This window comes from Seriola aureovittata, chromosome 14 (assembly GCF_021018895.1).
Source record: "Seriola aureovittata isolate HTS-2021-v1 ecotype China chromosome 14, ASM2101889v1, whole genome shotgun sequence".
In the NCBI taxonomy this organism is placed as follows: domain Eukaryota; kingdom Metazoa; phylum Chordata; class Actinopteri; order Carangiformes; family Carangidae; genus Seriola; species Seriola aureovittata.
In genome coordinates this window covers 10,823,482-10,843,441 of record NC_079377.1, presented here as the reverse complement: position 1 = coordinate 10,843,441, position 19,960 = coordinate 10,823,482, and the positions used below count along the sequence as shown (strand labels likewise).

At 39.4% G+C, this 19,960-nt stretch overlaps 1 protein-coding gene across 2 annotated transcripts; it reads left to right on the top strand.

Annotated features, from left to right (window-relative positions):
• Nucleotides 1-3: 3 nt before the first annotated feature.
• On the top strand, nt 4-19,052 carry fam135a (family with sequence similarity 135 member A). 2 transcript variants are annotated; one of them, XM_056394694.1, is made up of 21 exons: nt 4-227; nt 2,299-2,428; nt 3,827-3,906; nt 7,252-7,391; nt 7,941-8,011; nt 8,135-8,308; nt 8,597-8,723; nt 9,861-10,014; nt 10,597-10,674; nt 11,072-11,121; nt 12,418-12,576; nt 12,772-12,845; nt 12,997-13,151; nt 13,253-15,161; nt 15,283-15,443; nt 15,551-15,642; nt 15,871-15,968; nt 16,734-16,885; nt 17,063-17,173; nt 17,287-17,400; nt 17,913-19,052. In XM_056394694.1, the coding sequence occupies exons 2-21, from the start codon at nt 2,352-2,354 to the stop codon at nt 18,116-18,118; spliced, it is 4,182 nt and encodes a 1,393-aa protein (XP_056250669.1). In that variant the 5' UTR covers nt 4-227; nt 2,299-2,351; the 3' UTR covers nt 18,119-19,052. The 2 variants fall into 2 exon arrangements, with proteins under 2 accessions (XP_056250669.1, XP_056250670.1); XM_056394695.1 differs by lacking the exon at nt 10,597-10,674.
• Nucleotides 19,053-19,960: the final 908 nt, after the last annotated feature.

The window sequence follows — 19,960 nt, the reverse complement described above, 5'->3', positions numbered from 1 at the left end:
CAGATTGAGCACAGTTAGCTCGACAGCTAGCAGACGGCAATACCCGGAGAGATACATGGCCAGTCTGTCCAGCGTATCATGTTAAGGGCGTCCCTCCTGTAACTAGGAAGTGAGCGAGTCAGCAGTGTACTGTTTTGTGTCATCACCGCATAGCGAAAGGACGACGAGAGGACTGAAATTGGAGCTAACGTTGGTTAGCTAGCTAATGTTAGCTTACCAGCGCAATGGTGAGTAGCGTTAGCTCGGCTGTGCGGCCAGTGTTAGACCCGGTGACAACTGTGCGGTGGGTGGCTAACCTTACGCTAACTGTAACGGCTAGCTAACTGGCTATCAAGTGAGACTTTTTCCGTTGGTCCGTTCAAGTATGCCTTGTTATGTCTTTGACGGATCGTTCCTCACCTTTAGTGGGCCCTCACTGAAATGTTTTGGTAGCTTCCCACCTGTAACTCAAAGGATCTCCTTGCCGAGATTGTGCACACTAGCTAGGGACCTTTATCACCTCACTCACTGTAATAGTAGCACCAAAACTGTGTAGGTAAGTTATAACTTATACTGTGGTTTCTGAATTGGTCTGTTTCAGTTTTGGATTTGAAATGTTGACATAAAGGTTCCCTATTTTAAAAAAAAAAAAAAAAAAGAAAAGAGAATGAGCCGATGTTAAGGCCTCGTCATATGTATATTTCTAATAAGACCAGATGTATTAATATTACTTTCTCCGAGTTGGGTCATTGGCTTGAATTTTCTCAAGTGCCAGTTACATTTCGTTGTCGGCAACTGTCGGATTTTGGTTGGGAAATGTGACATTATGAATGGCTGTGGCTTTTTGCAAATGACTGTTTTGTATTAATTGTGAGGCTAAACGTTTCAGTGAATGTCTATCCGGCTGGTTAGCAGGTTTATTGACAGTGACATGTCAGCGTACCAACCAGTCGACGCCTTACTTCACCTTTTATATTAGCCATATCAGTAACCTTTACATAAGTGGCTAAAGACAAAACCTGATAAACGAGTTGTTCTGACGACCCCTTATCTCAACGTCAGACCTTCACGGATCACAAACCTGTGATGTTGACCCGAAATGAAAATTTGCTATTTTTGACTACTTCTTAGCTTTGTTGTTTCTGTAAACATTTACATATCTCTGCATGCGATCCGTGAAACTATGTACATTTTTTCTTCCTTCCCCTGACAGTATTTTAGACTTTGCAGCTTAGTATCAAAGTAAGATCAACACAAGCAGCTGTGACAGATTTTATATCATTTAGACTGGTATAAATTGTAATTGGTCACTTGATTTGTGTGAGTGAATTGTCTGAATAATTTGTGTCACTTTTTGTAAAGTAACTATAAAGTGGTTATTTCAAGGTATTGGTAAATGAAATTAACACCTAAGTTAAAGAATAAATCTGCCTAAGATAGCCTAATTCATTTATCTTTGTGTGTCCTCTGTGCTTGCCCAGTGTCATTTGTTTTTAACTGACAGCTTTTAAAGATCACTTCTTCTAGGAAGGAAGCCTCATTTGGATATTAACATAACCTGGTACTATTTTCTCTGTATCAGGCATCTTGTGTCAATGAGGTCAAATTCATGGTGGCCTATTGTGTCTCATATTGGTTTCCACTGACATGAGCACAATGACATGTTGTCTCCTGATGGATAATTTATTCATTTCATACATGACTAATTTAGGGAGCGTCTGTATGATTGCTTTTGCCAGTTTTATTTTGCCCCTACTACAGCCAAAAACAGCTCAATGGCCTTTTACTTAATTAGGTCTTAATAAAGCTTGAGTTAAAACTGTATAATGCCAAGGCTGTCTGTGTTTATTTCTAACATTATAAATTGGCAATATTATGTTTCATGCCTATTTATGTGATGTTATTCATAGTATTTTCCTCTACCCAGTCATACTAATGCTATAATTATCTGGGCTGTTAACAAATTAGGCCCAGAGGACAGACTGCCTCCTATACTAAATGTAAGCCTCACGCCCTAGTAATAATTGGCCTGAAAAACTGACCATAACCCAACTCTTACAGCTTAAACATATAGTCTACAGTCATCTTGTGACTGTATGACTGCTGATATTTTCTTATTATGATTGACCTCTGATCTTTTGAAGATAATAGGACTTGTGTGAGTTAGGGAGATGATTTTAGCAAGCAAGTAATGTAACTGAAGTTGTATTGTGATATTTATCAATATGTCTGTACTTGAAAATACTGTATTTCTTTTTTTCTTTTTTTTTTCAAGAGTTCTGGAGCTGACAAGACTAATGTGATAACTCTTGCCTATAGGCCTACAGGTGTATCCCAGATGATGTAAGGCACCTCTGCCTGTAGAGACCAAGATGACTGAAGTTCAGGCCACAGTGGAGTTCTCTGTGGAACTCCACAAGTTCTACAATGTGGACCTGTTCCAAAGAGGGTGAGGATTGTCTCATTTTCTCTACATACCTAATGCTCTCTTCCCTTTTTGGAATGTGTTTCAAGCAGGTGGGAATTCATTAATGCTTTACCAAATAACTTTCTTTCTTTAGCATACATCACAGACAAGTTTACCTTGCTAGTTAAACATAGGTTGGCTTTGAGGAGAGTTGAACAAGCTTTGGTTTTCAGCTTGTAGAAGTGGACCAGGATGTATTTTGCAAGTGTCCCAGCCAGTCTACGATAGTTGTTGATCTTGTTTAGACCTCCAGGGGCCTCAAAAATGCTCTTTGTACAGACAGCAAAGAATATGCTCAACAGTGCTTGGGTATACTATTTTGTATATTTGAGTAAGCTGATGACGTTCTCCTATATGTCACAGTGACTGTTATAGGTAAAGATCCAAAGGTAAATGTTTACAGTAACTGGCCAGCGTTTTTTTTTTTTTTTTTTAAAAGTACCAAGTAATAAACATAGATCATTTTAAGAAAAGTTTTCAGAATTGCGGTGAAGTGTACCACATGGGCACAGGTGTGGAGGAGCTTCTTTTTTCTGACTCACTTAATTTAAATTTGTATCTTGATCATCATAGAGCTGCAGGGACAAAATTTTGATTCATGGACCTCTGTTTCTTTTGAAAAGCCCATAATATGTTTGGTATAACAAAGGTCTGATATGGACTGCAGAGATTATAAAATTTCAGCTTCAAGTAACCACTTCAGACTCAACAGGCAGACCTTTGTTGTTTCATGGAAGAAGGCTCACATTCAAGTGTATTTTACACTAAATAAACTGTGTAGCTGTCAGGTGCTTGTATGCTCTTCAACAGGACACAAGCTAAGGCGTAGATTTCCCGTATGAGTTAAGCTGTCAATTCCTGCTCACTGATATAGCTCTAGTTGTGGCACTATGTGGTATGGTGTCTTATGCTTTTTTGTCATCACCCCATCAAATATATGTGATTCAAATATGTTCCTTTTCTTTTCTTGCAAATACCTAGTAGTAAGGTGTCCAACAAACACAGAATTTACCATTTTCCATAGAAAAAAACTTCACGGCTCTAACAGCAATGGTCTTAAACACCTGCAAACTCTTTTTTTTTTTTTTTAACAGAAGTGGTGTACTAATACTCCACTGTGCTGATATAAAACTCCTGCTCTATTCTCCCAGCTCATCAGTGCTTTAAGAGCTCAGGTTTACTACATGACTGACTGCAAAAGAAAGTGCTCATTATTCATTCATGAAAGGTGTAGTATCATTTTGCAAGCAGAGGCACTTGTAGCTAACCTGTGTGGCGTGTTCTCATTTCACAGAGCTTTTAATGGTGCTTTGGACCAAATTAATACTGTTAGCTTTTCATTCCAGTATTAATTTGAATTCAATTTGTCTGTATTTTCAGGTTCTACCAAATCCGTGCCAGTCTGAAGGTGCCACCCCGAGTCCCACATAAAGTTGAGACCAGTCTACTTCACCCGGGAGGTAAATGAATCTTTGTACATGTGTCCAATATACACAGTTTTATTCCCACTACTTGGAGGGCCCTATTTTAACCACACAAGTGTAATAACAAGTGCAAAGTGGTACGTCCTAGGTGCATGGATTGTGTGGGCATCTCAAGCACACCTGCTATTTTGGATCATGGAGTTGCAGTAGTGCATTGTGCAAAAGGGTTGGCTGAGGTGGAATATAAATTGGAGGGTGTGGTGATAAATACATTCACTCTAAGCCGCTGATATCACTGGTCTAACAGCTCTGAAACAGCTGTACTAATCACAATGACGCATGACGACAACAGCTGAATAAATGGAAAGAGGCTTCTCCAAGAAATCATGTTGTTGTCTGGATGGTGTAAAGCAGCACAGACAGCAGCTCAAGTTTGCATTGAGAGGGAGATGGTGTGGGTTTTGTTTAATTTGTACATTGATGATAATAATAAATAGTTATAGAAATAATAATTATATAGATAATAATTCAATTATAATATTATTGTATAAGTAATAAAAAAATGTTGATAAAGCTATTCATCAATCCAATGATCTTTCAGTTTTGTCTCTATTTTATGTCATGAATGTTCACATTATACCAGCAAATTATATTTTTGCAAAATAATGCATTTCAAGAATAAAAGATGACATGCTACTTTTTCTAAAAGACAAAGTTGGAATAGAGGCAATGACACACAGGACATCTGACATATCCCACTGACAAAACAAAATACTGAGTCATAACGGCCCGGTTTGACGTGTGGAGTATTGTTTGGGGTTATTTTGTAGCAGCCTGATGCCATATGTACGGGATTTAATAGAATTAAGACAGAGTGGACAGCCATGCACAATGGCACTGCTCTGGCACAGCAATTATCAAATCAAAGGCTACAGATTTATTAATTGATGTGTCTTGCTGCCTTCAGACGGTTGCAGGGATTTAATGAACTGAAGAAGCTTTTCCTACAGTATAAAGCAGTTATCAACAGATGCTAGAAGAATCACTCTAATTTATAGATAAATGCAGACTGATTTTACTGACATTTCTGCTTTGAACACAATAAAGGTTAATATTTTATGCCAATTTCAATGGCTCTACTTGCGGAGAAGTGATTGAGTTCAAATGGTTTATTTCCGTTTTAAGCAATATGCCATCATTGCTGTACATTTGCTGTGTGTATTTAATTTGCTATTTTTGATAAAATCACCAGTGGCAGCAAATTGCCATTACACCAGAAATAGACTTGGTTCCGAGATGTCTATTCTCAGCACAAAGACATATTTCCACCAAAATATCAACTACATGGTTTTAGGTGCCTCATTTGAATGAATCTCCCACCTGTTTGTACCTATCCTCACACCTGTGCACCATACAGTCTGCACCAAAATACATCAAAGAAGGGCAAAGCGAGTTTCAAGGTCAGGAAATGACCAAACTGTTGGTGCTCTGCTTTCTGTAGTTTACCAGGTACACTTTATGGATCCACTTGGTCAAAACTAATCCCTGCCTCTTTCCCCTCAGTTCTCCAATTAAAGCCATTAAAATAATATTTCAGTAACCTGCAGTATACATAAAGTAATGCCCTGCTGCTTGTGTTATTAGACTTCTGGTTATTTCCCTGTAAATGTAGGTGACACCAATTAAGACATACTTATACTTCAGGTAGACTTGCATGTTTACTAGAATTTCATTTCAGCTCTGAGATATTAGTTCGGTTTCAGGGAAACTAATTATTGTTATTGTGTTATTGCAGATTTGGCTCACTTATTGTTTTGTTGGCAGGGAGATGGTAGGGCACTGGCTAATCTCACAGGCCACTCCTTGTTCTCAGTATTTCTCTAAGGCTTTGTGTATATGCCACGTCCCCTTTCTTAGAGACCTGCACTGCTCCTTTCAAACTAAGCACTCAGTTCTTTCATTCATAAATACAGAGGATCAAGAGAGTATGTAATTCCAGTGCTTAAATGTTTTATTTTCCTTTTTTATGACTTATGTTAATATTGTTCAGTAGAGTAAATGGGAAACAGCTACACTTTCATCGTTAATGTAGAAGATATCCCAGGCACAGGTTATAAGATAACCATTACCTGTAGGTTGGCTTATTTATCTTATCTGTCATTAAGGGTCCAAGAAGCGAAGCTGCAGGAAGACCTATTGTTTTTGTTCTGGTTATTTGGAATAAGCAGGGGGAGTGGGAGAGGTGCACAGTACTGTGTAGATGGAAGGTGTTTGGTTTGTTTAGTCCAGTGATAATTTTAATTCTTGTTTTGTTTCTTTTTCTAACAGTTCTTTTTTTTTTTTTAACTGAATTTAGCATGCTAATCAGCTACCCCTAGCCTGCCCCGTCTTCTAATACTGCTTCACATTAGTGAGTCACTGTAGCTCCCATTCTGCCCTCAGTTCATCATGACAGGATGAAGAATATGTACTGATCAGAGGGCTTATCCTAACCTCTTGTCCTGTAAACACAACAAAGCTGAAGCTCTTGACAAGCAACCATTATCTTCACCAAGACCCGCTCCCTGATCCATGTTCAGCGGGAGAAGAAACTTAGATCAAGCACAAGGCTCAGTTTCAAATACATAAATGCAGATGGTTAAACATACATTTAAAAAAAATATTCTTGATTTAAAAGTAAAATTACATGTCATTTGTTCTAAACAAAAAATAGAGTTGCATGTACATGCATATAATTTCATTTGTTAAATATTTAAGACCAGACCCCATTTCAAAAGAACACATGAATGAATATAATTACATACATACACATAGTATTTCTTAAACTGTTCATCTCAATTTTACAATATGTAGATCAGATTGTGCTAAAAGTATACACTTAACCTAAGTATATATATCCTGTCTGTTAAAAACTTTGTGGAATTACACATTTATATATTTTTGTTCATGCATGCACTCAACACTGACTTTGATAAGGATGTGATGGTAAGGAGTTTGTTTCTCAATCCAAAGGCTGAGGGTTCAAACCCTACTTCTGCCTTATTTGACCTGGTCTTAATGCTCAATCTTCAAGTTCTTGGGCTGACTGTGTCTCATTATTTCAGCTTTGATTCATAAAAATCTGTTTCATTAACAATTTAATAAGAAACAAGCATCCAAATTCTTGTACCCAGATTTATTATTTATATTTAAATCTGAAAAATCCCTCTAGATTTCTCTGTATATTTTGCACTGTCAGCCATGTGTAACAACACCTGTCACACAATATAAATGGTTCAGCGATCATATGTTTCTTGAGGTTACACAGGCAAATTCTAATGCAAACAGGTTGGCTATAATCACTCGGTTTACCCACAGCTAATCATAGTGGTTTTTGTCTAGGCTCTGATCTGGCTTTTCCGGCTTCAGTCCAAGATGATGTTATCTGCAGCAAAACTTTCCAAATCCTGTACAAGAATGAAGAGGTTGTGGTCAACGATGTCCTCCTCTTCAAAGTGATGATGCTGCTAGATGAGAAGAAGGTATGTTTGAGACTGAGGTGGTGATTTTACCAGAGATTTTTTTTTTTTTTTTTTTTTTCCTTTGGCCCCAATCCAAAATATTTGTGTATATGTGCCCCAATCTTATATTTATAATTCCACTGTTATCTTCACATTCGGTGTAGTAAAATCCAATCCAATTGAGATGAGTTTGTCTGACAGCAGCACTTTGGAGACAAAGGAGTTTTTTTTGTAATTAACTCAGAACAGTGTGGCTGTCAGGATGAATATATTTGTCAAAATTGCTTTTACTTGCTTGTTTGTGCTGCTCAGCAGTTTGCTCACTTAAGAAACCCTCTTTTATGGTGGAGGTTCAACTGCTCTATCAGGGCACATATGAGTGTTTTGATAACCTGTGTGCCCTCATGGAATAGGTCACGCCAGCCAAAAGTTTCAAAATGTATTAGGCTTATTAGAGCTGATACCATCAAATAGAAAATATGTTGATGGGTGTTTTACAGATTTTGAAGATATAATTGGGACGTTCTTTGCTTTTGTTTAACTCTCTCCACTTTTTCTCAATATCCTCAGGTGGAGGAGTCCCTCAATGACATGGATTTCCAGCTCTTCTTGGATTTATATTTCACAGATGGTGATTACACGTAGGTGTTGCAATATTTAACTGCATGTACTTGTGGTAGTGTTTGTGAATTTGATATTTTCATCTCTGATGCAAATGCGACACTAATAGGGTCTTCTGTGTCTTCCTTATTTAATTTCCACAGGCCAGATGATCCGAGCTCTTTACAGAATATCAGTGGCCGCACACTTCGTTTGCACTTTAGCCTTCAGCGAGGCATCCACCAACACATCAATGTCATGTTTGACTACTTCCACCTTTCTGTCATCTCTGTAGCCATCCATGCCTCCCTAGTGGCACTTCATCAGCCCCTTATCAGGTCAGACTGCCACCTAACCCAAGAAAACATGTGGACACTCACAGAAGAGGGCCATTGCTTTGCACTCCTGTATAGTTATATATTCATGCACAGCTGTTGGAGCACTTACATAAATGTCCATCCTGTCATTTACTATTCCTGTTTGCAGTAAATTCCAACACAAACCTTTACAAATTCAACATTGCAGTCGAACAGTGAATAAGAAGTAGAGGAAACCTGTCCAAAAATGTCGCTGTAAATTCTTGCAGTGATGAGCTGAGTTTGATTTCACTCCATGTGTTTACCTAGTTTTCCTCGACCAGTGAAAACCACATGGCTTAACCGCAACGCTCCAGCACAGAGCAAAGACTCAGTCATCCCACCTCTGGAGAACGTGGTGTTCGGCAGCACTTATGTCAAGCAAGTATCACCAGATGTAAGTGAAGCCCCTTTATAGAAAAGATCATGTCTTTGGCAATCTTTTTTTTTTTTTAATTTTTACAAGCCACTAAAAGTCAGAAAGATGCCTTAATGCATAATTTTACAAAATTAAGTACTTGATAAAAAGCAAATGACTTTCATAAACTTAATAATACTAAAGAGATTGTTTTCCTTTTTATGAGGGAGAAATAAAGATGAAAGGATAAAAAGTTCCTGGTATGTATTCTTTGAGAAAGGGTAGTCAGTAATACAAGCTCTGATTACATGGACATGACTGTGGACTCAGATTTGACAGTTCTACACCCCAGGTAGAATGCTTTGTTCCATTCACTGCATATGAATCATGGGGAGATGTGTCAGGCTGTTGACAGATAGGGCAGACGACGTGGAAACTATCAGACCACTGTCACATTTGGCCAGGAGTAATTGGCCTCTCCTGACAGAGAAAGGTAGACAGCCGGAGCTGCCCCTGAGATGCAGTGGTGTGAATGTACCAGAGTTATTCAGACGGAACAGAGGCAATGTTCATCATCTCTCCTTGAAGCATCACTAATGAGCAGCTCAAGTATAACAACCCATCGACCACTTTTCAGTTCACTTCAGGGATCTGTACAGAAGTCACTATAAAGCATTGCCATGTAGATATTACACACAAAATAAATGGCTGGAAATAACTGGCAGTTAATCTGTTGTGATTTATAGGGCTGCAGTGGTTACTGTAATATCAGAGTAATGAGGCCTACAGTGTGTAGTGGCATACATTTTTAACCACTTTCTTTTCTATAGAAGAAGTCTATGCTGTTATACATAAATCTGTGCTGAATTCGTTAACAAGAATAATGTTTTTTAACACGCGTTTATCCAGTATATTTACTGGATCTCATTACACTACAAAAATGTTTCCTCACTAAATTCAGTTTTGGCTACTGACTTTAGATATAATGTATTTAATTAAAAAAAATTGGCAAACACCACAGAGATCATGTTACTTTCTCTGAGAGTTTGTCTTTTCTAATGGCAGTGGCTACAAATCAAACGTTTACAATTGCTAGGGTGTCCAGAACAGCAGTAATATTGTTTACAGAATTAAACCATCTATTGGCTCCTCTCTGTTTCCCTTTTGATCCCTCAGGGCAGAACATTCCTGGTATCTGACCACTGTCTGCAGCATGCCTTCAGTCTGCACCAAAACCTTTGCTCCAGTCTCCTGCTTGCCTACCAGGGCCTCTTTGGCTACTTCACTTCTATAACCAAGGACCTGCCCTCCTCCCATCGTATGGAACTAGGTATACTGCATTGTGGCTTCACATCAACTCATGTCAGAGTGTGGGGTTGTTAAGCAATATAATCCTAAATCACACTTATTTAAATATAGCTCTGCAACACTGCCTTTTACTTTTTTCTTTTTTTATTACAAGCACTGAGAAGAAACAAGCATTTTCAAGGTTATTCAGTATAATACCTTCTGATTAATTTTTTGATTTGATGGATTTTCATTGTTTTGTCTTTTTGGTGTTTCTCACATAATTGCAAGTTTGTTGTGTTCTCATGTCATTTCACCTGATCCCTACACATATTCTACCCTTTAAACAAACTACACAATCAGCAATCCATTGAATTAATTTAGGGATCTAATTGTGGTTGACTAATCTTTAGTTCATTAAACTTACAGAATCATATTTGCATTCAATAGATAAGTCTGTTAACCAGTAGACTAAAGCCAAATTGTAACAGCTCCCAAACACAACTTAACATTGTAACTATGGCTCACCAAACCTAATCCACTGTCCAAGTGGACAGATATTAACCCATCCAAGAGGACCAAATAATAAAAAGGTTAAACATGCCTATATGTGCAATCTTACTAGCCAAGCCCAGCATGCAAGTCCTATATGAGAGAGTACTCAGAAGACCCTATCCCCGAAGTCAAAGGCACGTCTACATAGGTATGTCCTGACCCTTACAGTTCCTCAAATCAGCCTGCCTTTCTCTCCCTTTTCCTCTTCACTCCAGTTTCCTTCTTGTAGAAAACACTATGTCCTACTTTCCAGAGACAATATACTCACACTGCTGTCATGTCATCTTTTCATTATTATATATATTCTCAATCTGTCTTTCCTTCTGGTCTTGCTCAAAAAGTCTTCTAACATTGATACTGTAGAATTAGTAGACTGTCTCTGGTCATGTCATATAAAAATTACTGTCTGACACCAATGCTGTCTGACACTACTTCCTGATTCAGTCTGTATTACAGGTTCTTCATAAAACCTTCAGCATACTTCATTCATACTTCAATAAATTATTAAAGTGAATCTTATTAATACTGTTCCTCTGCCTCCTCAGAGCAACTTGACTTAGAGGCCCGTCTAGCTGACTTATGTGAACAAGTCAAGGTAAGAACTTTCTTTATTATTAAACAATAGCGTATATAAGGTGCTCCGCTGGAAATTCTTCAATTGCCAAGTACTTTGTGACAAATAAATAAGTAACTGAGCAATACTGTATACAGCTCTGACTCTGTGCCTGCTGTCAATCTCACCTGTTGCTTCTGCCCTAGCTTGTTCTCCGACAGCAGCACAGGTTGGGCGGGCAAGGAGGGGCTGCGGGAATCAATGCGCTCTACAATGAAATAATACCATTATTATTATTATTCATACCATTTGTTTCCACTCTATGTTCACCTTTACCAACAAAAACAAATTGAGTGTGTTACTGCATATAAAAGAAAAAAATAATCAGACTGACTGTGCTCAGAGTACAGTGATGACAGAAAGGAAAAAGTATAGTTATGCAAGGATGAGGGATAGTGTATATATCAGTGGATGCGGTATTTGGTGGATATTGAAGTGGAAGTACTTTGATTAGTATTAGGTAATACTGAATTGTCAATGATGAGAATTCTTTATAGTTGTCAAGTGAATCAAGGTGTGTCAGCAAATTAAGGAGACGAGAGGGCGCAGAATACTCCGTGTTGATAGAGAATTTGTGGGCAGACTGGCAAGTGTTCAGATGTTGCTTCGCAGTTGGTAGAATGACATTTAAAACTGGTCTCTGGAAGCATTTTATAATTGTTTAGCTCAAATAACCAGTCTTCAGTGGTTCCTGAAAGGTAAGCCCCCTTTAGATTAGGTGTGATAGATGTTTTGCACAGTGGCACATTTTGCAGGTCAAGTGGCTCTTGTGTATGTTATGGTGTATTGCACTTTATTTCCAAACATAGTTCTTCATATTAGATATCCAGGTACATTAGGTTAGACAGATACAGGAACGAGAATAGATTAACATTTATTTTGGAGACTTCTTATGGAATTCAAGCAACTTTATTATATCAAGCAGCTTCTGGTGATTGAAAATAGTTGGAAATTAAGGATAACAGTACACTAGTATCTTTGAGTCTTAAGAGGTCTCTGGTTTATTTTATCTGACCCCCAAGTAACAACTAACTCCAGGGGCAAAATGAAACTCACTCTAGCTCATTGTTAAAATACTCTGAAGATCCTACTGACAAAACACATGCCGAAATTGTCTGCAACAAATTAATCCGTTAACAATAATGGAACATGTATTTTTATCAGATTTTACGTACTGTAAAGCAAAGCCCTACGGCATAGATCTGCTATTGGTCTTTATGCTGATGTTAGGGAAATATGCTCACTTGAGCCCTCTGCTGGGTGTCTTTGTACTTCTAGCAAAAAGCAGAGTCCCCTGACGAGCTGGCAGAACTGGTAAATATGAACCTGGCTCAGCTCTGCTCTCTGCTCATGGCTCTTTGGGGACAGTTCCTAGAGGTGGTGTCTCTGCAGGAGCATGTTGCTGCCCTACTAGCTATGGAGCACCATACACAAAGAGTGAGTCCCAACTTCTTGAATCATCTACAAATTTAAATCTCTGATTAAGTTATCTTTAAATGACAATAATCCTTTTTTAGTCTGGTAACTGATCCAAGACTATACTTCTGAGTATTCTACTATCTTCTTCTCTACTCTGAGTAATACTATAGACTGAATCTTTACTGTATACTCTGTAATGTGGTGTTATTACAGGTAAGGCGATTTGCTGAGGCATTCTTTTGTCTTGAACATCCAAGACAATCTGCACTGGCGTACCAGGAACTACAGTAAGTTGCAGTGACATGTTTGTCCTGATTGTGAAATAGTTTTTTTGGTGTCAAGCCTGTGCCAGTAGTTACTTGTCTGAAATACTGTAGCCCTTTGATGGAAATTTCTCTCTCTCTGTCTTACTCTCACTTAACCCCCAACCCCACTCAGTGCTCACAGTCACCAGCAGATGACTAATGCTATCAAAAGCTCCAGCTACTTCCTGTCATTGCCTCCACTTCCAGTGGAATGTGCGGACCTGGATGGTGATGTTAGCTCTCTGCCGATCATCTTTGAGGATAGATACCTGGATTCTATCACAGAAGGTCAGTAACACATTATTGCTGCTGAACTAGAGGTAAAGTCATTAAGCTAACTAATGACTAATGACTTTCCCTGCCTTTTTTGTTCCACTCTGTTTATGAAGATCGTGATGGACCCTGGCTAGGCATGCATAATACAAGGACCGGCTCAGTGTCCAGTAAAATGGACAAGACCAACTCCAAGGACTGCAGTGCAGCAGCAAGCCCCATACCTGAGTCTCGGTGTGCCCTTATGGATAACGCCTGGCCAGACAGCTATGATCCGCCACCTAAGTCCAAAGGCAAGTCAGTCAAACTAAAGAAAAATTCAAAGACTGAGAACTCCAAGAAGCTGATTAGACAGGGCTCCAAGGACTCTGTAATTCTGGTGGGCTACAAGAACCTCAAAGCTCCTTATAGTGACCCCAGCACAAAGTACAAGGAAGGGGAAGCTCCCCTAAACCAAGATGAGGAACGAGATACCTTACAGGGCGACTCAAGCAGTTATTTAAGGACTAATGCCAGTTCTACTTTTGACTCTGGTGCCACAGCAGCGCATTCTGGAAACAGTGCTGTTGATTCTGTTTCAGCTGACAACAAAACTACAGCTGCTTGTCAGAAAGGTTTCTTTAAAAATCCTACAAATTTGGTTACACAGAATAATCCTCAGGCAGGTACTGGGGCTGACCAGGGTGGCCAAAAATTGCCACAGTGGTCTGGTGGGCTGAAACAAATTGAGGTGAAACCAAGTAACAAGGACCCATACCAAGGGGATAAAGTAACAGTTCTTCTACCATGTCGGACTGATGGAAATATCAGTAGTAATATTCCTGAGATAACCCAGACAGACCTCTGTGATGCACAACAGTCTGTGGTGGACTCTGTGTTTGAAAGGCCAGGTAAAGAGACTACACAGCGTATCCAGTCCGGTCTGGTCTCAGTACAGGTTAAGAGTGATTGTATCAGGCTTCCAGATGGAGGAGCCCCCAGTGCCTCGTCTCGCCTCTCAGACTCAGGCATTGAGAGTGAGCCCAGCTCCTTTGCCACTCAGCTTGTTCCAGGATCGCAGACTTGTGCAGGGCTAGGCGTCACTGAATCAGGTGTCGCTGCCCTACAGCCTGAGAGGCCCCTTTTGGGTACCGCACCGCGGCCTGTTCAGCAAAGCACTCTGCAAAAGCCCAGTGGGGAAATTCTTTACCCAGAAAGCACCAGTGCAGTCAGTGGGGTCCAGTCCTCTCTCACATCCATCAATTCTTTGCCCTCAGATGATGAGGGCGAAGGTTCCTCTAGGGGCTCCAGTGGAGCTGAAGTCCGAGGCAGGAAGTCCAGTGTGTTGGTGCAGGAGCAGAGTGTAGTCTTCACAGGGGATATGACTAACAAACCTGCCGTCACTGCCGTCTGCACCCCTGACATTGGTGCATGTGATTCCCAACTTATAAAACCTACCTTTGAATTACAGACAGACTCCAAATTAATAGGCAGTTCTGAACTTGGACTAGAGGGAGCAGCTGGTTCTGGGACTGTTAAAGAGTCCCGTAGTGAACCCCATACTGCCTGCCCCTCCAGTAACTCTGCCACTAGTAGCACTGACCTGGTAAAACGCGGGATGGTAGAGAACTACTTTGGCTCATGCTCTAGCACTGATGTGTCTGAGATCAGCCCTGTAGAAACATCTGCTATCACACTGGGAATCCAGACAGGACCACAGGTTGAGGAGGATGAGGACGAGACAGAGCATGAGATGATCGAGAATGGTTACTTTGAGGAAGGTGATGGCTATGCTTTTGTGAATGGCGTTGCTGATGAGGAGCGAACTGGGGCCGGAGAAGCAGCCGCTCAAGAGACAACTCTTCTGTTTGAACAGCTTGGAATTGGCTACCCCCACGAAACGAAGGATTTATCAAAAGCTCCCATCTGCTCCAACCAAGCCTCCAGCAGTGTTGGGTGTAGCTTTGGAAGACCTCCCTGTCCCTCTGTCTCCCTGTCCTCTAGCCTGCGGTGGTATGAATGTGCGCCTACGCCACAGATGAAAGTGTGAGTCATCCTGCATTTTTTTTCTCAAATCCCATTTAATGTTATATTTAATGCATATGATTATCCCGTTTCACACATTTTAAATTAAAATTCATCACCTTATTAAATTATGATCGTGCAGGTTCATCAGGGCCAAGGAAGAAATGAAGCAGCTAAGGCTACCTGGTTTCTTGTACAGTGAGGTGCCTGAGCTGGCGTCCACTGTGCCCTATTTCAGCTTGGAGGAAGACGAAAGCTGTGAAGAAGGCATCCATCTCATAGTCTGTGTCCACGGCCTGGACGGTAGGAAACCTTAAGTTAGTTTCTTTAGAGTATTTTTTTTTTTTTTTTTTTGGGGGGGGGGTTTAAACATTCAATTTCTGCCTTTCATGTTCCCTTTATTGCTGCAGGTAACAGTGCAGACCTAAGACTGGTGAAGACTTACCTGGAGCTTGGATTGCCTGGTGCTCGTATAGACTTCCTAATGTCTGAGAGGAACCAGGTGAGAGGATTAAAAACACAGACACTGCTGGTGTCTAAAATCACTGTACTGTTTTACATTGGGGAAATGGGTAAACTTGGTTCATTGGGTACATGTCCTTGAGCCTGTTCATGATTCATTGATACAAGTATTAGTATTAGTGTTTGATTCACTAATACAAGTATTAGTGAATGAAACACAATAAAACATACTCTTGTCCTGTTCATTTAATACTCTTTTCATCTACAGAATGACACCTTTGCTGACTTTGAGTCAATGACAGACCGACTCCTGGATGAAATAGTCCAGTATATTCAGATATACAACCTCACTGTGTCAAAGATAAGGTGAGAATATTTAATAAGAAGAAAAAGATTCAAGTTTTACTGTACTCAAGGATATGTTAGTGATTCATCAAGCAGCTGCATGGTGCAGTAACGCATAATTACTATCTATGTCAAGTACTATAGTCATACTATGGAGATAATACAGACTGTAACAGGCTCCTACTCAGCATGTGTCTTCTACAGCATAGTAAACAAATGTGTTGAAAAGTTACTGTAACACTTAGATTTTTCATAAAGTACAGCCATGTATATGTTTTTAAGACCACTTCCATCGCCTAGATTGCTGAGGCAAAACATTCTTTTATGTAAATGTTGTCTCACACTAAAAGTATGTCACTGAAGGACTTGCATATTAATGTTGTTTGGTGTCTTTATAGTCTCTAAGGCTCAATTTATGGTTCTCAAAACTAGTTGTTAAGACGTACTGTCAACAACAATTGAAATCAAATTTGTTTACAGCTGTTCATACCGAAGGGTGGAGTGAAAAGCTGGCTGTGATAAAGTGATAATAATATGTTTTGCAGTGAGACACTCATAGTGTTTCACACAGTAGTTAAAATTAAAGGTGCTGCAATTGTTGTGAAACAAATTATAAAAGAGAGCCTGAGAGGGAACTACATTACCTGGCTCCTCTCTCACCTCTTCACAGCCAGCCAATCACACAATCTTCAGTTTGAAGTGTGTTCTGATCATATCTGACCATCTGACATGCAGTTTGGGAAGGAGTATAAATCCCACTTTAACCTTCTGATTCTTGATTTGCAGCTTTGTGGGTCATTCTTTGGGGAACCTAATAGTTCGCTCAGTGCTGAGCAGACCCAGGTTTAAATGTTACCTGAGCAGGCTGCACACCTTCCTTTCTCTCTCTGGACCTCACCTGGGCACACTGTACAACAGTTCTGCTCTAGTCAACACAGGTAAGTGTCAGAGCATTTCACTAATGTTGGTAGATAAAGATTTTCAGAGATTCTACTAATGATTCTCTTATCAGCTAATTGATAGTTCTTATGTTTGTATTCTCTCTCTCTCTCTCTGTTCACTGTCACAGTGGCAGTTGTGGATCCTGTGAAATAACTGTTAAACTTTCTTCCTAGGGCTCTGGTTCATGCAGAAGTGGAAAAAGTCAGGGTCACTCCTGCAGCTGACATGCCGTGATCACTCTGACCCTCGCCAAACTTTCCTTTACAAGCTCAGCAAGAAATCTGGTTAGCTTTGCTGTTTGTTTGTTTTTGTTTTTTTGAAAGCCAAACACATTTGAAGCTATGTATGTGGAGTATGAGATTGTAGAGATAACTTTTCTACTGATCTGCTTTTGAAGGTCTGCAGTTTTTCAAGAATGTGGTGTTGGTGGGGTCACTGCAGGATCGCTATGTCCCATATCATTCTGCTCGAATAGAAATGTGCAAAACTGCGCTAAAGGACAAACAAACAGGTGAGTTGAAGCAATATCTTTGGTGCGCCTAGTGATGTAAGAACTTGTTGGGATAGGATGTTGTTGGTAAATACAGACAGGTGTTGCTCAGATTCTAAATTGTAGAAAAGCAAGTAAGCAGAACAATTCCTAAAGGCTCTGACACGCCAAGCCACAGTTGGGTGCTGGGCTTTATTTCACCCATTTAGTGCAGTTCTTCCTTATCATTTGCAATCTCCAGGGCAGTTTGTAAGCATTTGGACAGACAAAACTATTTGTGTTGCTACTTATTAAGGGGTAATTGAGGGTGTTCTTTTTTTCAGTCCTGCCTTCTTTACTTCTCCATCTTCAGTTTACTCTCTTTTTTCCCCTTCTTTCTTGAACTGTAAACAACACTAAATTGCCTAATTTTGTCGACAAACTAAATCTCAAGCCATTATACAGATCTACACTGAGGGGCTTAAATTGACTAAAGAGCATCAAATGGATCACACCTTGCCCTGTTCAGCTTGTTTCACTCTTGTCTATACCAGGTCCAGTGTATGCTGAGATGATTGAGAACCTGCTGCTACCAGTACTTCAGAGCAAAGACTGTAATCTCGTGCGATACGATGTCATTCATGCCCTGCCCAACACAGCCAACTCCCTTATTGGTCGGGCCGCCCACATTGCCGTCCTTGATTCTGAGATCTTCCTGGAGAAGTTCTTCCTCGTTGCAGGCCTCAAGTTCTTTCAGTAGAACTGCGGCAGAATCAAACACATGGCTGGACGAGAGGAATGTGGAGCTAATACCTCACTTCATCGAAACCTTATTCTGTTTATGGTATCTGGATTATCTCTTAGTTTTTAAAAACATATACTTACTTTTCAACAACATAGGAGCAAAATCACAGTTTCTTTAATTTTATGTTTATATTAGAATCACAGTGGATTTTTATTTTTCTACTGCCATTTTTTAAAACATTGTTTGTTTTTTGTGTTTGGGAAATGATTTCCCTCATCATATGCTATACTTTCAGTGTTATTTAAGTGTTATGTTTTTACTTTTAATTATTTTTCTCCAAGTTAATCAATTCATTTTAGATGATGAACTGGAAATGTAGCTGCTAAAAAAAAATGAAATGGCTGTTTTGGTGAGCTGGCCCATGTCAAGTCTGCACATACTGTCCTCACCATTGCACCATGTTTTTCCACCAGTTTTAAGAGACACTGCATTGATTTGCACCACAACTACATTTTAAAAGCTTTTGTACTGAAAATGGTCATTTGTACAAGTTACTTTTTTATCAACAATTTTCCATCATTTTTAAAGGCAAAGCTTGCATTTGAAATAGGATTGTTGCTCAGACTTTGCAGCCTTGGCTTTGGTCTTAATACTTTATGCTGTCCCTTGCCATTGCAGCATTCTGCACATTTACCCAACCTGGTGTTGGGAGAATAAAGCTTTGCCTACAACATAACAACATTTTATTACAGGGGTTTTAAGCAATGCTTATGATTCAGCAAAAGCACAGGTTGGTAATATGAACTTGTTTTATTGAAAGTATTTGGTTGGTATCATGGTGATTATTTATGTGTTTAAACTGGAAAGTATTGCTTGGAATTTAAAAAATGTTTCTTGGACAGTTGTTTATATATCATCATACTCTACCATTAAATATGCATACAATGAAGTTGATTATATGACCTTTCTTTCTTTCCTTAGTTAATTTGCAATTTGCAGAGTTGTGTCTCTTCTGGTATCAGAGGGTTTGGTACACTAAACACAGGAAAATAGTTCCTAAGTGATTTCCTATCACCTACTTATATGGTCTTAGCTGACAGATTTGATTGTAAGTCAGGTTCCTGCAGTTAAAGAAAAATGTTTTTGATCATTTTAATGAACTAACTAATTTTAACAGTTGTCACAATTAATTTAAAGATTTTAATAATTTATTATTATTTTGAGTTACATTAATGTGCAGCTCTGTGTTTGGTTGTTTGTTTGATTGGACTCATCATGAATGCACGCATGTAGAAGTAATGTTTTTTGTTTTTTTTGTTTTTGTTTTTTTTTTTTAAAGTATATGTTTTTGGGCTTTTGTGCCTTTATTGGACAGGATAGTGGAGAGAGACAGGAAATGAGGAGGAATGACATGCAGTAAAGGCCGTCCGATGCGGGACTCGAACCGGGGCCAGCTGCAGCGAGGACTGTAGCCTCTACACATGGGGCGCCTGCTTAGACCACTACGCCACACGACGCCCCAGAAGTAATGTTAATCTTAAAGTTTCGTCAGTACTTTGATTTCCAAATTTGTATTGTTAATGTGAAGCCGTTTTTTTCAATGATTTTTCTGGCATTTTAATTTTTTTGTTTTCTGTTTGCACTGGAGCAAATGGCCCTGCAGATGGCAGTGTCATAGTAAGATGTGCTCTTTCAAAGACCTACAGTGAATGTGGGAATTTGTGTAGTTGTGTTCTCCTATTTCAGTTTTAAGTTGCCATAATTTCATAATTTAATTTCATATACTGACATCAGAAGGCAAGAACATTTGGATCCTGTATAGGGCTACATGATTTATTTCCACAAGATGGTGGATAA